The following is a 20,162-nucleotide window of genomic DNA, read 5'->3' as shown; positions in this document are numbered from 1 at the left end:
TCCCATTGTGCCAAAATTCTACAAGGTGGATTACTCCACCGAGGGCTGGGCAGGGCACATGAACCCTTGGACCCTGGGCCCTGACATGCTCTCTGGGGGACTGTGGGAATTCTGAGCAAGCAGGGTACCGTGGAGCCCCCTACTGACCACCAGCCAGTGTGTGTTGATTTGCATTCTACCGAACTGCCTGGGGTCTTAACTTGGCTTCGCAGAACCAGCAAGTCATGATGCTTGCTCTCAGGCCTCTGAAGCTCTAGCTAGGGAGGCAAGACTAAAACACATGACACATAGCTGGCTGGTCTAAGTGAGGAGATTGGGCTTCCCAGAACGTGAGGCTTATCGGGGCTTCCAGAAGAGAAAGGAGTCAATGAGGGCAGAGGAAGTGTTCAGGGAAGGTTCTTAAAGAAGATGGCCCTTGAGCTCATGTCTCAAGTGTGATTAGAACAGACGAGGGAGAGGGAGGAAAGGGCTTTGCAGGTTAAGGAAATAATAAAGGAGGAGCGAAGGTACAGGGTTAGCAGTGCACGCTGGGACAAGGTTGGGACCACCTGATACACCTCAGTGAAAGCAGGCAAGGGGAAAAGGGACGAGAGGTTGGCGTGAAGGTGCGGCTGGGTTGTACAGAGCCCTCAGAACCAGGGTGTGGAAGTGGGAAATATGGAGCCATTGGGGATTAGGAATACAGTGGTGACACCTAACTCGGGCATTTTCTAATCGGAATGAATATGTTTTCATGGTTCTTCTTTTATCATGAGCCAGTTATGCAATGGAAATGCCCTTCAAGTTTGGATTCCTAGATCAACAAAAAGTATATACCTTGTTACCAGACTGGGTCCTTAGAGTGAACCATTTCTATCTGCTACTCCTTGCTGATGGCTCTGTACCTGGGACCATGCTGTGAAACTGGCAGGAGACCAATAGCATGCTCTCTTCTCTCTCTTTTCTTTCTCTCGCTATATCTTCTCTCTGTCTCTCTGTCTCTTTCTTTCTCCACCTTCCCTTTGTAACATCTATTAAACATTGATCTGGAGACTATTCAGAACCGCTGGTCATAAAATGTAAGAAGCCCTCAGTCCGCTTCTCATCCTTAACCAAGGTGGCTTGCTGTAGGTCTGTTCTTGGATAATCATCTTTCAGTCCCATGAGTTCTTATTCTCTTTTAACTCATAAAAATAATATCGAAATATTTACCCATCATGACTTTTGTGACTATTTGATATCTAGTATTGCAGCTGAGAGAGTGGATCTGAATAAGAGAGGTAGAGTTCATCCAAGCTGACGTTCCTGGAGACCAGAATGTAGTGTTTACTTCTCTAATGTTATATATGAAGTCAAAAGATATCATTAGACTCTCTGGTTTGTCAGTAAGAATTCACTGATGAAAAAGATGCATTTCGCAGACTATTTATATCTGCAGCAAAGTGAGTTGAGGACAAAGTCATTCCAGAGTGTATCCTAACAGTTTATGTAAACTTCTCAGAAGCTTATCAGAGTTAGTGGTTAAAGTTCGTTTTCTACTATTTGGGTTTTGTGGCAAAAAACAAATAATAATAAATTTTTTAGGAAAAGCAAACATAGTCGAAATCTATAACTTTGTTGCATTTTGGAAACCAGTTTATCTAAATTGTATGTTTATATATCAGGATTGATTTCACCTCTTTAGGCGTCTGTGGGATCTCATACTCCTCAAAGCACATCTGTTATCCCTTTTGTCCATGTGGGCAATTCAGTTGAACAGTGAGTCAACTCAGTGGCAGGAAAAATCCATCTGAGCAGTTGTTTGGTTTATGCTCAGTTTGGGAGGGACAAACTGCATGTGTCAGGACAGATCTATGGATGCTGCCAAGAGGTCATCTGTAATAACTAGATGGGAGGTAAAGTGCTCAGCTAAATGATCATCACAAATGGTCATCAGAAAAAGGAAGAAGGAAGGAAAGAAAAAAGGAAAGATTCTCAGACTTTAAATGCTTCCTTTTAAATTGTTCTTAAATGTTTTTTTTTTTGAGAGAAAGAGACAGAGCATGAGTGGGGGAGGGGCAGAGAGAGGGAGACACAGGATCCAGAGCAGGCTCCAGGCTCTGAGCTCTCAGCACAGAGCCCAACGTGGGGCTTGAACTCATGAACCATGAGCTCATGACCTGAGCCGAAGTTGGACGCCTAACTGACTGAGCCACCCAGATGCCCCTAAATGCTTTCTTTTAAATAGGCAAACCTAATGGCACATTAAGATCATTTTCCTTTTTGATTTAGGATAACATTAAAATTTGGTTCCACAGTTTCACAGACATCACAGAGGCCAGGCCCTCACAGTACGGGAGATTAGAAAGCACTCTCTTGGATTGAGACTATTGACACAAGCAATAGATACGAGGTCTAACTACACAGCGAATATAGGTATAAATTCACATGAAGATATGTGCCAGGTCAGTGTTGGTATTTTTATAACTAGCAAACCAGAGATACAGCCAAGTTAATGAAAGATAGGAAAACCTTGGATTGCGAGTAACTGTTCTGCCAGATAAGCAAAGATTTCTAAAAAATTTTAACTTGATAGACAAGCTATGTCTTTCAATACAAGTAGTGCGTGATGCCAAATGTCACCTGATCACAACTGAGCTAATGGTTCTTGAAATTCGCTTTGATATACAATTGCTTTGGATAATAAGCATGTTTCCTGAACAAATTATGCTCGTATACCAAGGCTTTACTATAATCTTGACGGTAGTCAGCTTGTTTTTCTTAGTAATAATGCCAAGAGGATTTTCTAAATATATACATTAATTCAGTCCTTGATTTGATAGACATTTGTCAAATCCAGAGCTTGTGCTGCTGGGTACAGCTTTCGATGTTGAACATACAGCAGTTACCACACATGTCCAGTTCTTTCTCTCACATTCCAGTGGGGAGAGATGGACAATGAGGGAGATAAAGGACTACAGTAGCTGGGGTGTCAGATGGCAGTGAGAGCTGTGGGGAAAAATCAAGCCGGGGAGGTGGGCGGGGAGGGGTGGGCAGATCTGTCAAGAGGAGAGATAGTAAGTCCACAAAGATCAGACATCAGTCAGGAGGAGTGACAGCCTGACCTTCACTGAGCATTTGCTCCCCTGCTCAGGCTGAGTCTCTCTAAGAAGAAAAAAGCAGTCCTGAAAAGGCATCTAAAACTCCCCGGCTGAAAATAGTGTGTTCTGGCTATCAAACGGGCTGCCAGAACACTTGATCCTAGACTGGTGGGTTCGGCCTAATATATTACAGTTGGTATTTTGCCCTAACACGGTTAGACCCTCCTCATCCCCACCCCACTGGAGACAGACTGAATAATGGGCTCTGTTCTGAGAGATTTATTAGTGAAGGATGAAGAAGCCATCCCAAAGGAAAAGATACTCAGTCTTTAAGATTGTCTGCAGCCTGAGCCCGTACAATATCGCCAAAGTGAAGATTTGTCTTAGTTTAAGCTATTTCTTTTAAACGGAATTTTTTAAAAAATTGTTAGTGTTTATTTATTTATTTTGAGAGAGAACGAGTAGAGGAGAGACTGAGACGGGGAGAGAGAGAATCCCAAGCAGGCTCTGCAATGTCAGTACAAAGCCAGACGTGGGGCTTGATCCACGAGATCATGACCTGAGCCAAAATTAAGAGTCAGGCACTTAACCGACTGAGCCATCCAGGCGCCCTAAACTGAATTTTTAAGTATATATTTATTACTTCACTAAAGTCAGTATGTGTCTATGATAAAAATTCACATGCAGGGGAAAGATAGGACAGGAAAAGTCAGTCATCCAGACACCTCCTATCCCAGCCCCCACCTTTGACATGTTTTGAGCATATTTTTCTGTATCCTCTCAGAAATTTTTATCCATGTTTGAAATATCATAAACCTCAATGTGACACATTGATATGCTTAATATATCTTGAAGCCTTTCCAATCAGAACCTCTAAGTTTATATCATTTTTCTTTTAATGCTGCATATTTTGTCGTTGTGTGAATTGGTTAAACCCCTCTCTTAACAATGCATGTGTAGGTGATTTTCATTACCAGTCCCCAGTGAGATCCTGTGGTATACTTTGAGATAATTTGGTGAACATATCTGCAAGAAAAATTCCTAGAAGAAGTAGAATTTAGGGGCATCTGGGTGGCTCAGTTGGTTAAGGGTTTGACTCTTGATTTCAGTTCAGGTCATGATCTCAGGGTCATGGGATTGAGTCCCGCATTGGATTTAGCGCTAAGTGGAAACCCTCCTTGGGATTCTCTCTCTCCCTGTCTCTCCGCCCCTCCCCTGCTTGCACGCGCATGCATGTACACGTGTACTCTCTCTCACACACAAAATAAATAAGCTTTTAAAAAAAGAAGTGGAATTGATAAGTCAAAACATATATGCATTTTAAATAGATGTTCCCAAATTATCCTGTAAAATGTCAAGTTACGCTTCCATCAACAGCATGTGAAGGCGCTTTGAGTTGACTTAATTTTACTGTTAATTTGGAAGACAACCTCAAATGACTGTGTTCTCACAGGAGACGGCAAGGCAAGGTTCAGGAGCCATGCTTGGGCTGTTGGCTCAGAATGTTCTCTCTCCATGAGCCTGTTTTCCAAACTGAGACAGTGCTGCACTTTGGCATGTAAATCACATTCACATCTTGATTATTGTTTCTCAGGATGAGTAAGGGATCTGGAGAGACTCATCACGAATGCCACATTTTCCTTCCAGTTGTGAAATGTTCAGAATGTGCCTCCATTTTCAGGCCACGTTTACCTTCTGGAGGAAGCCAGGGCTCCTTCTGAAGGAATGCTTTGCTGCCTTTTTCTTTTTTTCTTTCTTTCTTTTTTTTTTTTTTTTTAAACATTTAGAGTTGCACCTTTCTGATGGTGTGACCAAATAAGAGTTTGCACAGTTCTTCTCTGGAGGAAAAAGCTACATGCGAGGCTAGGACATCCCCTTCACCACATGTCTCCTGCGGTGAGAAGAGGGATTTTGGCAGAAACCCACATGGGTGCCACTTCCTGTGGGCCAATGGCAAGGCGCCCACATAGATGGCTTTCTTTGGACAAGGCCACGGGCTGTAGGAGAGGGTTTTTTTCATCCTCTTTGTTCCCTATGCCTTGCCTTTAGTAGGTGCTCAGGAAGTATTGGCTGATGGAATAGATAAATCTATACAGCCATTTCCAGCCTTATAATCTATATCCTCATTTAAAAAAATGATCTGTAGAACACTCCACGTTTTTCAGACAAAAGAAAATTCAATTTGCATTACCTTACCCGAAGTGAGAGAATAGCCAGATGCCAAAGCTAAGAATTTGGAGCTTGGTTGGGTACTCCCCTTGCCGTGACTCTGCCCTTGGCCTCCACATTTGCTCTGGCCAGCTGCTGTCAGGAGGCAGAGCTGTGCACTCAGGGAGCCAAACAGTCTCATTCACACGGCTCAAAACTGGACTGACCACTTCCTGCACAAGCTTACCTCTCATTTTGGCCGTGGAGAACAATGAAAGTGCCTATTAAAAGCCAGCAAGAAGAGAGGACTCTATAATAAAGAAAACGTCACAGTGCCAAATTTGAACTTCTGGCCTGCATTTCTGCCAGGGCTTTCAGCTGTTTATCCCGACCACTGAAATCCTGATTTCTTCTCTGCTTTCTAAATATAATGGCACCAACTAGTATACTTTCTCCTCGGTCTTTTTTAAAAAAAATTTCTTTTAATGTTTTATTTATTTCTGAGAGAGAGAGAGAGACAACATGAGCAGGGGAGGGTCAGAGAGAGAGAGGGAGACACAGAATCTGAAACAGTCTCCAGGCTCTGAGCTGGCTGTCAGCACAGAGCCCTATGTGGGGCTCAAACCCACGAACCACAAAATCATGACCTGAGCTGAAGTTGGACACGTACCCAACTGAGCCACCCAGGCGCCCCAGCTCCTCGGTCTTTTTAAGATCCCACCCAGTGCACCATATGCGATGTGGAGTTTCCCCACCAGAAACACTTTCTCTTCTCTGAAACAACACACCGAAGAGAGGTAGAGGTGTTCTGTGCTCTGATGGGCTCCTGGCTTTATATGCAGAAATGGCAATTGGAAGAAAAACTTAGGAACTGGGGTTTGGAGCTCTGTGGCCCAGTTAGCATGAAAAGTCATTTAAAAACCTACCAATGATGTAACTACGATGGAGGGAAACTTGCCAGAAAAGTATTTTCCATTCTCACTCCTTTTTACACTCTTAATTGTAAGCCAGAATTTGGAAACAGGGTGATGTAACACCAGCGTAAAACCAGGATATATTTGAATTCTTCTCACTGTTGTTGAATCTAAGTCCTGAGAATATGGGCTGTTGGCCAAAGTTTTTCAGCATTTTCTTTTGGCACATTTTTTCTGAACCAGTGGTTTGCCTGTGGATTTTGTAACTATTTTAGGTGTCAAGGCATATTTGCTCCCTATTCTTTCCTACTCTTCTAAACGCAGAGAGTGGTGGCCGCCATAAATACAGTTGACCCTGGGAAAAACACAGGGCTTGGGTCACCAACCCTCTCTGCACAGTCAACAGTCCACGGCTCCATTACTATTAGACACATAACTACTGATAGCCTACTGTTGACCAGAAGCCTGATAACATAGGCTGATGTTGTACACTGAATGTATTATATACTGCGTTCTTACAAGGTAAGCTAGAGAAAAGAAAATCATAAGGAAGAGAAAGTAACATTTACAGTACTGTATTTATCAAACAACAACAAAAAAATAACCAAAATACAAAAGCCACCTATCAGCAAACCCACGCATTCTGGGCCCATGTTCAAGGGTCAGCTGTAGTGAGAATCTAGCTACTGCATTACCTCCAGCCATGTTTCAGAGGAGGCACCCCATGTACGAGTAAAGAAAATGGCAGAATCAGTGTGGGGCTTTAGGGGTGCCCCCTGGTCCCATAGAAAGTAGGTACTGCTTGTCTCATGGTGGAGAAATCACAGTTTCATTGACAAGGGCCACACGTTGACATCTCTTTCCAAGTAGCCCTAAGAATATTACGGGCTGACCTGTTTTGTGGTCCTGAGGTGCCCAGAGGCTATCAGAGTGAAGTGTGGTCTTCACACCAGCTGTGGCTCCAAATCGGGAGATAGATTTTAAGAAACTAAGTTAAGAACGATGCCTCCAGGTCAGAAGGAGGTGTGTCTGTTACAGAACTAGGCTTTTTTGTTTTGTTTTGTTTTTTCTTTACCTCAGAATTACAATATGTGTATGTAATATCCAATTATATGGGTAAAGTGAACATTTGAGGTGAGCCTCACTTCCCTGGATGAGGTTTGGGTAACTATAGCCTTTCCCTGCTGGGGACGGGGGGTGGGGACAGCCCAGGCTTTGTGCAGTGATTGTCGGGTGACCGGCACACAGCAGCTAAGAATAAAGAAAAAGAAACCACGCTCCGCCTAATACCCAGAACTCCTTGCCAGATTTACCTATAGATCTGATCGAAGCCGCTGACTCATTCAGTTCCCACAGGAAAGCAAAAGAATGGCGATTAGATAAAGGAGAAAATCACTTCCTTCCAACTGCCTGAAAACACAGGTTATTTCTGGTGTGAAAGCAGAATCTCCTGATTCCCTTTGCTAATCTGGGGAATAAGAAGTGTTACAGATTTGGTTTTGTTTGTTTGTTTGTTTTTAATATTCCTGTTACCCTTACGGATTGGAAAGTTGACCAGGGGCAGTTGAGGGAGCTAGAGGGAGAGAAGCAGGAGAGCCATCTGCCAAGAGGTATTGTATTTCAGGGGCAGCTCTGAGACAAAACGCATGCTGGAAGAGGTTGCAACTGGAGAGAGTAGCCAAAACTATAGACTATTCATGCTGGAAGGGACCTTCACCGTGATACTATCTGGTTAGTTTTTAAATGACTCAGCCCGGTGAGCGCAACAGCTAGTTAGGGGTTCATCCCGCTGTCTACCCACAGGTCACAGGTAGAGGCAGGAAAGGACATGCTAGAGGCGTCACGAAGAGCCATATGGGGAAGGCAAGGAAGGCAAACCATTAAGAGCGGAGAAGTAAGCGAAAGACTTAAAGAGGCATCTAGCCAAGAAACTGATTTGTCAGAAACCACCTGGGGACTGAGGACTGTAGGCAGTAGGCTACAGTAGGCAGGCTGTCCCTGTCACCGGAGGGACTGCTTAAAGCATTAACTAGAATGGCGCCTGGGTGGCTCAGTCAGCTGAACATCCAACTCTTGGTTTCGGCTCAGGTCATGATCTTAACGTTTAATGAGTTCGAGACCCAGATACGGCTCTGTGCTGACAGCGAGGAGCCTCCTTGGGATTCTCTCTCTTTCTCCCTGTCCCTCCTTTACGCATGCTCTCTCTCTCTCTCTCTCTTTCTCTGTCTCTCTCTCTCTCTCTCTCTCTCTCTCTCTCTCTCTCACACACACACACACACACACACACACACTAAATAAATAAACGTTAAAAAAAAAAAAGAAGCATTGACCGGAGACTCTGATCACACTCCCCTGCCTACCCCCCCTTATCCTCCATCCTCTGTGTGTTGATAACAAATGAGAAATCAGTTGGATGGTAGCAAGCTTCTGCCATCCAGAATGCAGAAAGATCTGGAAATGGACCTGTTTCCACTCAGTCACCCTCTTGCTCATCCCCTGGGTACTTGGTGACTGAGGCTTAGTGTCCTTCGAGAGCCCCATATATAAGGGGTCTCGGTCCTCCCGTTTTCCAGCCCAGCAGCTAGTGAGCGGTGCTCCCCGACTCTCTCAGCCTCTGCTAGAGGGAGGATGGAGAGGAAGTGACTGTGCAGCCCTAGCCTTCATCTTCCCCCACTGCTGACTGTACTCTTAGGAGCAGAAAAGCCTCCTGGGGAGAGTGGGGTGGGGCACCCATAGACCCCAGGGTTCTAGAACCTGCTGCTATCAGGGTCACCAGCCCCCATTCAGACCGCGAGGGGAAAATACACGGGTGTGTAATGTTGCCTGGCCTGACTGTGCCACTGCTGCTTGGTTTATAATCAACCTGGCCTGGAAGGGTATAAATCCCTCATTCAGCCTTGCTAGCAGGCGCCCCGCCTGTCATTAGCAGCGCAGGGGTGAGGTGGGAAAGAAAACTTAACTGCGATCTTGGTAAACCACTGAGAAGCAAGCGTGCTTGCCTCCTGCAGATGTGGGAGTGTGAGAAGCATTGTGCTTTCTCCCGGGTCCGGTGAGAGCGATAAGCAGAGCCAGGGAAGGTGTGGGTGTGGGGCTCGACGGCCTTGCTGTGCTGCACAGGCTTCTCTCTGCACGAGCCTGTTGCTTCCCAGCTCCTGAGTTCAACTTGCTGTGTGCGTCAACTTTGTCGCGCTGTGAGCTCTGCGTTTGGGGTTGTACTGGACAGAAGGCCCCTGTGCTCACTCAGTGAGACTGGGGTCTGGATATCAATGGGCAAGGTGAGCCCTGATGACGTGGTCATTCACCTTGTTCAAAAGAGGGAGCCCACTCCCTAGGGGGTAGCCCAAGTAAGGACACCCTGTGTTGGTGCCAGTGCTTGTTCCTTGGGGGCATCCATTCTGCCTTCCCTTGGTTGGGAAAGCAGGGAGCAACTCCGGGTGGACTTAGAAAATCGTTAACCATTCCGGAGCAGCATAGAAGTACACACTGAAAGGGGGGATATTTACTTTAGGTAAATTGTACCCTTTATAAACCTGACTTTTTAAAAAATCCATCCAAAACACATGTTCAAGTTTGTTGTTGCTGTTTACAGGCATTGTTTGCAAAGCATTGGAAACAACCTAAGTGTCCATCAAGAGGGGACTGGTTAAATAAATCCTTATACTTACACATGATGATAGATGATGAGATGGCTCTTAAAAAGAATTAGATAGATCTGCACATCTGATGTAAAATATCTCCCTTGCATAAATGTGTGCACGTGCATTTGTCTGGGTTGCTTGGCACAACTCTAGAAGGATCCCTGGAGATTGACAGCAGTGGGTTTCTCTGATGAAGGGGACTGGGTACTAAGGGACAGGGTAGGAGGCAGAGGTCGGTGGCACGATAGACCTCTTTTGCATTTTGAATTGTGTTCATTGTGCATATGTTGTCTCTTAGAAATAGATAACAAATAAAATAAAATAAATTTCTTCGACCACAGGGCCCTGGAGCTGAGTGGCATAGGCCTCTTAGCCTGATTGTTGCTGTTTCTCAATTTCAGGCCCTTCGTCTGAGCCAGCGCATTCGCCCACCAGCAGCGGGAAGAAACTCTTCGCTCCTGTTCCATTCCCTTCGGGCTGCCCAGAGGATGTGTCCCCCAGCAGCCCCCTACAGCCCCCACCGCTCCCCCAGAAGAAGTTAGTGAGCCGGGCGGCCTCTTCGCCTGATGGCTTCTTCTGGACCCAAGGCTCCCCCAAGCCAAGAACCGCAAGTCCCAAGCTGAACCTCAGCCACTCGGAAACCAACGTCTGTGCCCACGAAGAGTCCCACTTCAGCTACTCCTCGAGCCCCGGGAGCCGCCATCATCCTATCTTCTCCTCCTCTGAGCCCCTGGAGAAAACTTTGAAAGGCAATGGCCACTGGCTGCCGGCACCAGGGCTGGCGGGCGGCCAGAGCAGCTGCGGGAGCCCCAGCCTCCAGTGCAAAGGGGTCCCCTCGGCGTCAGCCTCCCAGCTGAGCGTGTCCAGCCAGGCCTCCACCGGCAGCACCCAGCTGCAGCTCCACAGCCTCCTGGGCAGCATCAGCAGCAAGGAGGGCACCTACGCCAAGCTGGGGGGGCTCTATGCCCAGTCCCTGGTCCGCCTCGCGGCCAAGTGTGAGGACCTGTTCATGGGTGGCCAGAAGAAGGAGCTGCACTTCAATGAGAATAACTGGTCACTCTTCAAACTGACCTGTAACAGGCCCTGTTGTGACTCTGGGGACGCCATCTATTACTGCGCCACCTGCTCCGAGGACCCCGGCAGCACCTACGCGGTGAAAGTAGGTACCACCCCGCCCCCTGCTGTGAAAGCAGGTACCCCCCCCTCCCCACCCCCCACTCCGCTGTGAAAGTAGGTGCTGCCCCGCCCCCTGAAGTGAAAGCAGGTGCTGCCCCGCCCCCTGCTGTGAAAGCAGGTACCGCCCTGCGCCCTGCTGTGAAAGCAGGTACCGCCCTGCGCCCTGCTGTGAAAGTAGGTGCCGCCCTGCCCCCTCCTCCTATTCTGCCCTGCAGCCAGCTGGTCCTGGCTGTGGCAGGACTGCCGCTGGAGCAAGTCCTTTGACCTGTCCGGGCTTCAGGCGCAGGCTTGATGCCTGAGCTTCCTGTTAGCACTGGTGCTCACTGACGTCACCGTGAGCCCGGCCCAGGACACAGTGCAGGGAGATTTGTAGTGTAATGTAAGTGAATGTAAGACGCGTTCTGTGCTTTGGGGAATGAACCTATGTGATCTATTGGATTAGGGAAACAAATTGTCTTTTAATGCAGCAGGCGTTTCATTCATTTATTCAGCAGATTTTACCGAGTGCCAGTTACTTACGATAGGCCAGGTGCTTTATAAAGGTCTGAGTACACAGAGGTGAACATAAGGTTCCTATAGAGCTTATCATCCAGTCAGGGCGATGGACAATGAAGACACTGTTCTTCAAATGTTAGAGCTGGAGAGAGAGGTGGGCCCAGGCATGATCTTGAGCAGAAGAGTAATTGCATCGATGAAGCATTCACTGTGCAACAAGACTCTCGGGTGCGTTAACTCCATGACCTCACATCCTTACGGGGCAGATGGGTTTTACAGATGGGGGATCTGACACGCAGAAGGATGTAGCTGCCCACGGCTGGCTGGCGGCTGCGACGGATTTGAATGCTGCCCCGTGTTGTCTGCAACACCTCTGCTACCATCCTGTCCAAAAGGAAAATGGAGTTCAGAGGAGTTAAGTGACGGGCCCAAGTAACAGCTACTTAATTTTTGCCACCAGCTCAGGGCTGTTGCTACCAACCCCCCCCCCCCCACTCCCCCGCCTCTCTCTCAAGCTGCAGTTCTCTGCAAGCCAGTCCAGCCACCTGCACCCATCTGGTCTCTCTGGTCTCTGCCACACGTTCTGTTCCGTCTATGTGGCCCTTTTTCTCATCTCTCTTCGGTGTCCCCTGAATACCTGGCAGTGCTGTCACTCTTCTGTAAATGCGAGCTTTTGCGGGTAGTGAGGTCTTTTTCCTGCCATCACCTGTCCCAAGATCTTCTTTTATTTCCAGTCAGAAAATAAAAACAAATGCAAAGACTGAACTAACATGAAATGGCCTGGGGAGGTAGGGTGGCTTCCTGCTTACTAGTGGAGTTTTTAAAAATATTATGATAATTAGGGGCGCCTGGGTGGCTCAGTCAGTTAAGCGTCCAACTTCGGCTCAGGTCATGATCTCATGGTTTGTGGTTTCGAGCCTTTGGAGCCTGCTTCAGATTCTGTGTCTCCTTTTCTCTCTGCCCCTCCCCTGCTCACGCTCTGTCTCTCTCAGTCTGTCAAAAATAAATGTTAAAAAAATTTATAAATATTATGATAATTAGCCAAGGAAAATGGCAGTGACTTTTACCTTGAGATATTTTTCTTTTAAGAACTTCGTGATACTACCATAAAAAATAGATTAGTAACCCCAGATTTATAGGTTCAGGGGGCCATATATAATTATTTGCTGCCTTTCTATGGAAAAACTGGGGGCGAGGAGGCCAATATGGCTATAAGAAAACAACTGATAATCCAGAAATCAAGGTCCCAAAAGACTAGGGGGTGTGTGGCTAAGATGGCAGGCACCGGATGGAAGAAAATGCAAACATCCTGTATTGAGAGTCTGTGGATTTCTTGACCTTCATTGTCTCTTTCTGTCTAAACCCAGCACCAGTTTCTTGGTAAGTGATCCTGCTCTGCTACTCCCCAAGCACAGCAAAAAGCAAAAAGGAAATAATCCAGTGTTCCCCTTCCTGTTAGGGTGGTGCTATATCCCTCCCTCCGGTAGAGGGAAAGGGAGAGGACTCTCCAGCCAGCCGAACAGGAGAACATGGCCGTCCCTGTCGGCCCAGATCCAGGGGTCTAGACCCAACCAATGAAAGGGATGGAAATGTGGGCTCCTCAAAGGCTGAGGGATGGAGGTGTCTACAGAGGAGGGTCCTCGTTTTTGCTAGCCCCAGGGAACCTGAGGAGGTCATCTGTGAATTACCCTTCTCTTCCCCTCCCTGGGGTCAAGGGCATCACCACGGTCACCCAGCTCCTGGGACTGGAACTGGGCTCTTTTGGCGCCTCTCCATTTTGAGGAAGGGAGAACCTGGTAGAAGTACTTGCACCCTCCTGCCTCAGGGTAGACAGTAAATCACGTGATCCTGCTGCGAGACCTAAGGAGTTCGTGGGCCACTGATCAGAACCTCGGGGTAAAGGGTTTCTGGGGTTTATATATATTTGTTAACGTTTATTTATTTATTTTGAGAGAGAGAGTGACAGAGCACACCAGAGAGAGAGCAGGGAAGGGGCAGAGAGTGAATCCCAAGCAGGCTGTGCACTGTCAGCGCAAGCTCGATGTGGGGCTCGAACTCATGAACAGTGAGATCACAACCAGAGCCGAAACCAGGAGTCGGATGCCTAACTGACTGAGCCACCCAGGCACCCCTGGCTTTTATATTTTTAAGTGATTGTTATGTGTAGCTTGGATCTAGGACCTCCTAGAACAATGCAGAATTAGCTGCATTCTCTGAAGAACAATGCAGAAAATCCAGTTCCCCAAGGAGGAGGTTAAAAACAAGTGTCGCTCCTCATTCCATTAGAAACGTAAGCCATAAGGAAGTGAGATGTTAGGCCCCGGCCCCCTAAGGAAGAGAGTCCCCGGTCCTATATGACTCTGCCAGAGACACGGAAGCCCAAGGACTGTCTCTATAATGTATGAAAAGGAAATCTGGAGGAGAGCATCCAGTGTTCAGAGTCTGAGGAACAACAGTATCAATTCGCGAGTGTGCCTGGCCTGGTAACGGGCGGGGGCTCTCGGAACACCATTTCCCGCGTGCAGCTGTTGTCCCTCATTAGCGCTGCAGTCTAGACGGAATACGGTCATCTGGAATCTTCTGGCCGGAGCGGTCTCCCCGCCCGCGCCGCCACTCGCTCCGTCACTGAGCTCGTTGTCATCTGTGCCTGGTAAGCACGAGCCTTGCTCGCAAGTCCCCATTAACCAAACCAGGCTCGCACCTGCTCCCACTAAATGCCAGGCCCTTCGTTTATGGGCTCGGCGCCCTGCAGCAGCCAGGAGATTAAAGCGAACTCTTGTAGCCCTGCTCCGTGACTATGCGGCCAGGGGGGAAAAATTATCAGCTGTGTGTGAGTTTTAGAAGCTGCTTTATTCCTCGGTCAACTAGGACTCCAGTTCAGTAATTAGGGACTTGTGTTAAGCCAGCTGGGCCATCTTTATTTAAAGAACGTGACTTAGCCCAGATTTTTAAACCACGAAGGAGGCTATGGCTCCCAAGCTGAAAGTGAGACTTGGCTCAGCAAAACGTTTGAAATTTGAGCCGAACCAAAGGTTTGTGAGGTCTTGCACCGAAACCAAAGCTCAGACTCCCTGAAAATGAAATGAAGGGGGTGAGGGTGGAGAAGAAGCCTCCCTGTCTCCTCCCCTTCCTCTACCCACACCTGCCATCTGGCACCATGAAACGATCACGGGGGCACTCGCCCGGGGGTCCCCCCCCCCTTTTCACTGTGCTGACTTTCAGATACGGGGCAGGGGGAAAGCTGGGGCATCCTGACAGATAACTAGCTCCCAATTTTAAAATGCATCCAGCCCAGCCCCCATGTATTCTGCTCCTTCATTTACATCTCTGTGCAAACTGTCAGTGGTGTTTGCTGGGCCCAGGCCTTTGATGCCCTAGAGAAAAGGGATCCTTGGAAACACGTCCCAGGCCCTGGACAGCTGCAGCCCCCGGGTTTGTAAGATAACCCACAAGCCAGCTCTGGATGGCCTCACCACATGGCCACAGCCAGACCTGCAGAGCGGTAACCATAGCAACCTCCTCTAGCAAGTGCTCACCGTGGGCTGGTCACTGCTGAGAGCCACACCTGGGTCCTGCCACCGGCTGCTCACAGTGGCCCTGGGAGAAAGGACCTATCACTGCCCGGACTGCAGAGGAGAAAACAGACTGAGATAAGTAAGGTTGATCCTCCTTATTTGTGGATTCCGTATTTCTGAATGCACCTGCTAAAATTTATCTGTAACCTCAAATCATAATCTGTGGCCCTTTTGTGGCCCCTGGAATGCACACATGAGGGGGAAATCTGAGTCACCCAACATGCAAATTCCCAGCCAAGGTTGGAATGAGACAAGGCTCCAGCTTCTTGTTTCGGCTCTCACCTGTAAACAGGTGTCTCTTCATTGTCTCGTTCTTCACATATTTGTGCTTTGTGTTGATGACTCCACTGTTGAAAATGACCAAGCTGAGCTGAGCGCTAAAGCCCTGTCTAGTGGTCGTGAGGGCAAGATGTGCCTTTGGGAGAGTGTCAGGTGAGCTTCGTTTAGGCATGCGTTACAGTGCCGTCTGCGGGAGTTCTGTGTTCATGAATCAACAGTATCCACTAATAAAGCGTCTTTAAACAGAAACACACACAAAGTAAAGTGGTATGTTGGCCAGTTGGTAAAAGCTGTTATGAACAGACGCTTGCAAGAACTTCGCCCTTTATTTCCCCTAGAGCAGTGGCTCCGTATTCACTCATTCCGTGTCTGTGGCTACTTAATAGACCCTAAGTTCTGCAAATAACAAGAATCGATTGTAACTTGCCAGTGTTTGCCGCATTCGAATTTACGCCAAGGTCTTTTTCACTTCCAAGCCCATACTTTTGACTCCTGGAAACTTCTCCCTTGTACAATCTTGGGCAAATAATTTAACCCCTCGAAGCCTCTGTTTCCTCTTCTGTAGAAGCATCTACCTCACCCTTTCTCATCGGGTTGTCTGAGACTTAATGAGACTGTGTGAAAAATGCTTAGTAGGCACAGTGCCTCACACGTGCAAGAGTTCGTAGGTGTGTGTCGTGGCTGAGAAGCTCTCAGGGGACAGGAGTGACCCCGACCTCAGCCATGCGTGGCCCATATTGCCACAGAGGGCTCAGCAGACAGGTCCATACACAGTGGCTGCAATCTATATGCAAGACTACATTTTGAGGACTGCAAATTCCCTTTCGTTTAATAGTGTTTTAGAAGACGGCCATTTAAAAACCAAATACAGTTGGATGGGCTACAATGAGGGGTCCGCAGCAATGCCCTTTAGATATGTGTTCCCGAATCATTTCTGTTAGTGGATTAGGAAGCAATGTCCAGGAGAAAATGCACTTGCGTTTGACTTCTGTTTTACCTCTGTAATACAGAGATTACTAATGTGCTGCCTCCCTTCACCCACTAATTCTCGTTGTAAATGTTTCCTCAGAGGCTGGACTCTTTTATTTCAGGTTTCATGCTGAGAAGGCTTGTAGAGCCGCCATCTAAACAACTTCCTGTGAAAAGACGCTTGCAATAGAACTCCTAGAAACGTCACCTGTTAGCAATGTGGCGCTTTGTAAGCGCTGCTGTAATCACTCGCATCTGGCAACGCGGCAGCCTGAAGGGTTATTTTGGATTGCTCGTGGGATAGTATGCGTTAGGTAAATGTGAGGTGCCTTTCTTTGCAGGATTACACACCGAGCCTCACCTTTCTATAACGCATAGCTGAGGATGTACTGTATCGTTTTGAGAGAGGAGACCACAGACCCTCTTCTGTCCCTTTCATTGTAATTACGGGGAAACTGAGGCCTGACAGAGGGCCATTGTGTCTGGCTTGACTCTCCAGCTGCGCTGCGGCCAGAGGAGGATTACTGCGGCTCCAGATTGCCCGTGGCTGGCACTGGCCTCAGCACAAGGTGTTGAAGACGCAGAAGAACGATGGCTGTGGGGACTCCCTGGAGCTCACCTGCTGCTTTATTCCTGCCTTCAGTTCAGAGGGTGCCTTGGGCACTTTGGCCTCCCTAACCCTGGAAAGCCCTCGGTTTCCTTTCAGCTCCCTGACTCACCCTCGGAGGGAGGTGTGTGACTTCCCTGTAACAGCTCCTATAAAATGGCTGGCTCGCAGGCCGTGCCAGCGCCCAGCATTGCACGTTTACCTGGATCTGGAAACTAGGGCAGCCTCGGGAGTTTGGCCACAGGCTAGAAGGGCCTGCTTCTGTCCCTGAGACTCCCCAAGAAGGGAGCACCCCAGCTGTCAAACATGTCTGCGGTCAGGCAGCCGCCATAGGGCACAAGGAATGAGGATTAAGGTTGACGGCCTGTGTAAACTCTTGTCTGGTGCCCTGAGAATTTGTCTAGCACACACTGTGGGCAGACACATGTCTTCTTACCCATTGCAGGGCGCCACGTTGCTCTGCTGGAACCCCCCTCCTGCTGGATCGTGTCGTCATGGTGTTATGTTTAACTCGTAAAGACATTTTCCAAAGTGATGGCACCATTTTATACTCCACCAGCAACATATAAGGGTTCCCATTTCTCTACACCCTCATGGCCACTTGTTACTGTCTGACATTCTTATTATAGACCTTCTAGTGGGCGTCAACTGGGATCTCATTGTGGCTTTGATTTGCATCTCCCCAGTAACTACTTTTTATTTTTAATGTTTGTTTATTTTTGAGAAAGAGAAAGCACAAGCAGGGGAGGGGCAGAGAGAGCTGGGTGGGGGGAGGGAGCAGACAGAGGGTCTGAGGTGGGCTCTGTGCTGACAGCAGCGAGCCCGACATGAGTCTCTAACTCACTAACTGAGAGATCATAACCTGAGCCCAAGTTGGACGCTCAACCCACTGAGCCACCCAGGCGCCCCTCCCCAGTGACCACTGTGCTTGGGGCCATTCACATATTTCTCTGGTAGAATTCTTATTAATATCTTTTGTCCACTTCTGATTGGGTAGTTTCTCATTCTCTTACTGCATTGTGAGAGTTTTTTATTAAATTTTATTTAAAAGTTATTCATCAGACAGGTGTTTTGTAAATATTTACCCCAGCCTTATGTGTGACTTGTCTTTTCCTTTTCTTAATGGTATCTCTTGAAGCCCCGAAGTTAAGACATTTGAGAAGTTCCTACTTTCTTCCCTTATGGACCATGCTTTTGGTGTGGCATCTGAGATCTCTTTGCCCAGCCCAGAGTCTCAAAGATTCTGTCCTAGGTTTTCTTCTAAAATGTGTATTTGGGGCGCTTCCACCTAAGTGTGATCCCTGTTGAGGTCATTTGTGTGTCTGGTGTGAGTAAGAGTTTCACTGCCCCGTTTTGCACGCGGACACCCAAATATCCCAACGCCATTTGTTGAGCGGGATGCTGGATTCCACTTTTGACCTGACGTTGCCTTTCGCCCGCAGATCTGCAAGACCCCAGAGCCCAAAGCAGCCCCTTACTGCAGCCCTTCTGTGCCCGTGCACTTCAACATCCAGCAGGACTGCGGCCACTTTGTCGCCTCGGTGCCCTCCAGCATGCTCACCTCTCCCGACGCACCCAAGGACCCTCTGCCCGCACCGCCGTCACACCCCCCCGCCCAGGAGCAGGACTGCGTGGTGGTCATCACCCCCGAGGTGCCCCACCAGACCGCCTCTGACTTTGTGCGGGACTCCGCCTCCAGCCACCAGTCCGAACCGGAGGTTTACGAACGGCGCGTGTGCTTCCTGCTCCTGCAGCTTTGCAACGGGCTGGAGCACCTGAAGGAGCACGGGATCATCCACCGGGACCTGTGCCTGGAGAACCTGCTACTGGTGCACTGCTCCCCCCAGGCCTCCCCCTCCGCCCCCGGTGCCCCGCCCCCCGCCGCCCCCTCCGCTTCCTCCGCCGGCGCCGCCGCGCCCCTCCCCCCCGCCGCTGCCGCCTGCCCGGGGGCGCCCGCTGAGAAGTACCTGCCCCGGCTCATCATCAGCAACTTCCTGAAGGCCAAGCAGAAGCCGGGCGGCACCGCCAACCTGCAGCAGAAGAAGAGCCAGGCCCGGCTGGCCCCCGAGATCGTGTCCGCCTCGCAGTACCGCAAGTTCGACGAGTTCCAGACGGGCATCCTCATCTACGAGCTCCTGCACCAGCCCAACCCGTTCGAGGTGCGCGCGCAGCTGCGCGAACAGGACTACCGGCGCGAAGACCTGCCCGCGCTGCCCGCGCTGTCCCTCTACTCGCCCGGCCTGCAGCAGCTCGCGCACCTGCTGCTGGAGGCCGACCCCATCAAGCGCATCCGCATCGGCGAGGCCAAGCGGGTGCTGCAGTGCCTGCTGTGGGGGCCGCGGCGCGAGCTGGTGGAGCCGCCGGGCACGTCGGAGGAGGCGCTGCGCGGCACGCTGCACAACTGGATCGACATGAAGCGCGCGCTGATGATGATGAAGTTTGCCGAGCGGGCGGCCGACCGCAGGCGCGGGGTGGAGCTGGAGGACTGGCTGTGCTGCCAGTACCTGGCGGCGGCCGAGCCCGGGGCGCTCCTCCAGTCGCTGAAGCTCCTGCAGCTGCTGTGAGCGCGGCCCCCCTGCCCGCCCCCAGCCCGCCCCCCACGCCCTGCCTGGCCTTGGAAACATCTGCCTCCCCCCGGGAAATGGTACACACGACTGTCATACTTGGATGTAATATATATGTAAAATATCTAAATGAGAAGGACTGTGGCTGTCATTGCCCGCTCCGGCCCCCCCCCCCCCCCCCCCCCCCCCCCCCCCCCCCCCCCCCCCCCCCCCGAGTCCTCCGGGTTTCCTCCTGTAATTACTTACGCTTCTGGCCCAGCGCCAGGGCCTGGGGACTGTTCCGCGGACGCAGTGAAGCCTGGACTCTGGCTTCGCTACCTCACTTTACCCTTTTGTCAAATAGCTATTTAAAAAAAAAAACAAGCAAACGTGTATTAAATATTTGTTTAGCGTTTTTATTTATTATGGAGAGACAGCATGAACATGGCAGACGCAGAATCTGAAGGAGGCTCCAGGCTCTGAGCTGTCAGCACAGAGCCCAACGTGGGGCTTGAACTCACAAACCCCAAGACCACGACCTGAGGGGAAGTCAGAGGCTTGACCCAGCTGAGCCACCCAGGCGCCCCTAATGTTTTTTGGTTTTCAAAGTTTATTTATTTTGGAAGAGGCAGCATAAGCGGCGAAGGGGCAGAGAGACAGACAATCTCAAGCAGGCTCCGCACTGTGAGCATAGAGCCAGACGTGGGGCTTGAACTCCGGAACTGTGAGACCATGCCTTGAGCAGAAACCAAGAGTCGG

General features: G+C 49.3%; 1 protein-coding gene across 2 annotated transcripts in view; it reads left to right on the top strand.

Moving 5' to 3' along the window:
* The window catches only part of PRAG1 (PEAK1 related, kinase-activating pseudokinase 1), a 71,005-nt gene extending 51,215 nt beyond the window's left edge, over positions 1 to 19,790 (top strand). For both annotated transcript variants that reach the window (XM_039221137.1, XM_039221126.1), the window contains exons 5-6: positions 10,161 to 10,918; positions 18,303 to 19,790. In XM_039221137.1, the coding sequence (XP_039077068.1) occupies positions 10,161 to 10,918; positions 18,303 to 19,424 (1,880 nt within the window). In that variant the 3' untranslated portion in view covers positions 19,425 to 19,790. The remainder of the gene's footprint in view (positions 1 to 10,160; positions 10,919 to 18,302) is intronic.
* The last annotated feature ends 372 nt before the right edge of the window (positions 19,791 to 20,162 follow it).

The sequence above is a fragment of the Hyaena hyaena genome, unplaced genomic scaffold, assembly GCF_003009895.1.
Source record: "Hyaena hyaena isolate Hyena2069 unplaced genomic scaffold, ASM300989v1 scaffold_17, whole genome shotgun sequence".
Lineage (NCBI taxonomy): Eukaryota > Metazoa > Chordata > Mammalia > Carnivora > Hyaenidae > Hyaena > Hyaena hyaena.
Note: the sequence above shows the minus strand (reverse complement) of the source record. Positions and strands in the feature narration are given on the sequence as shown.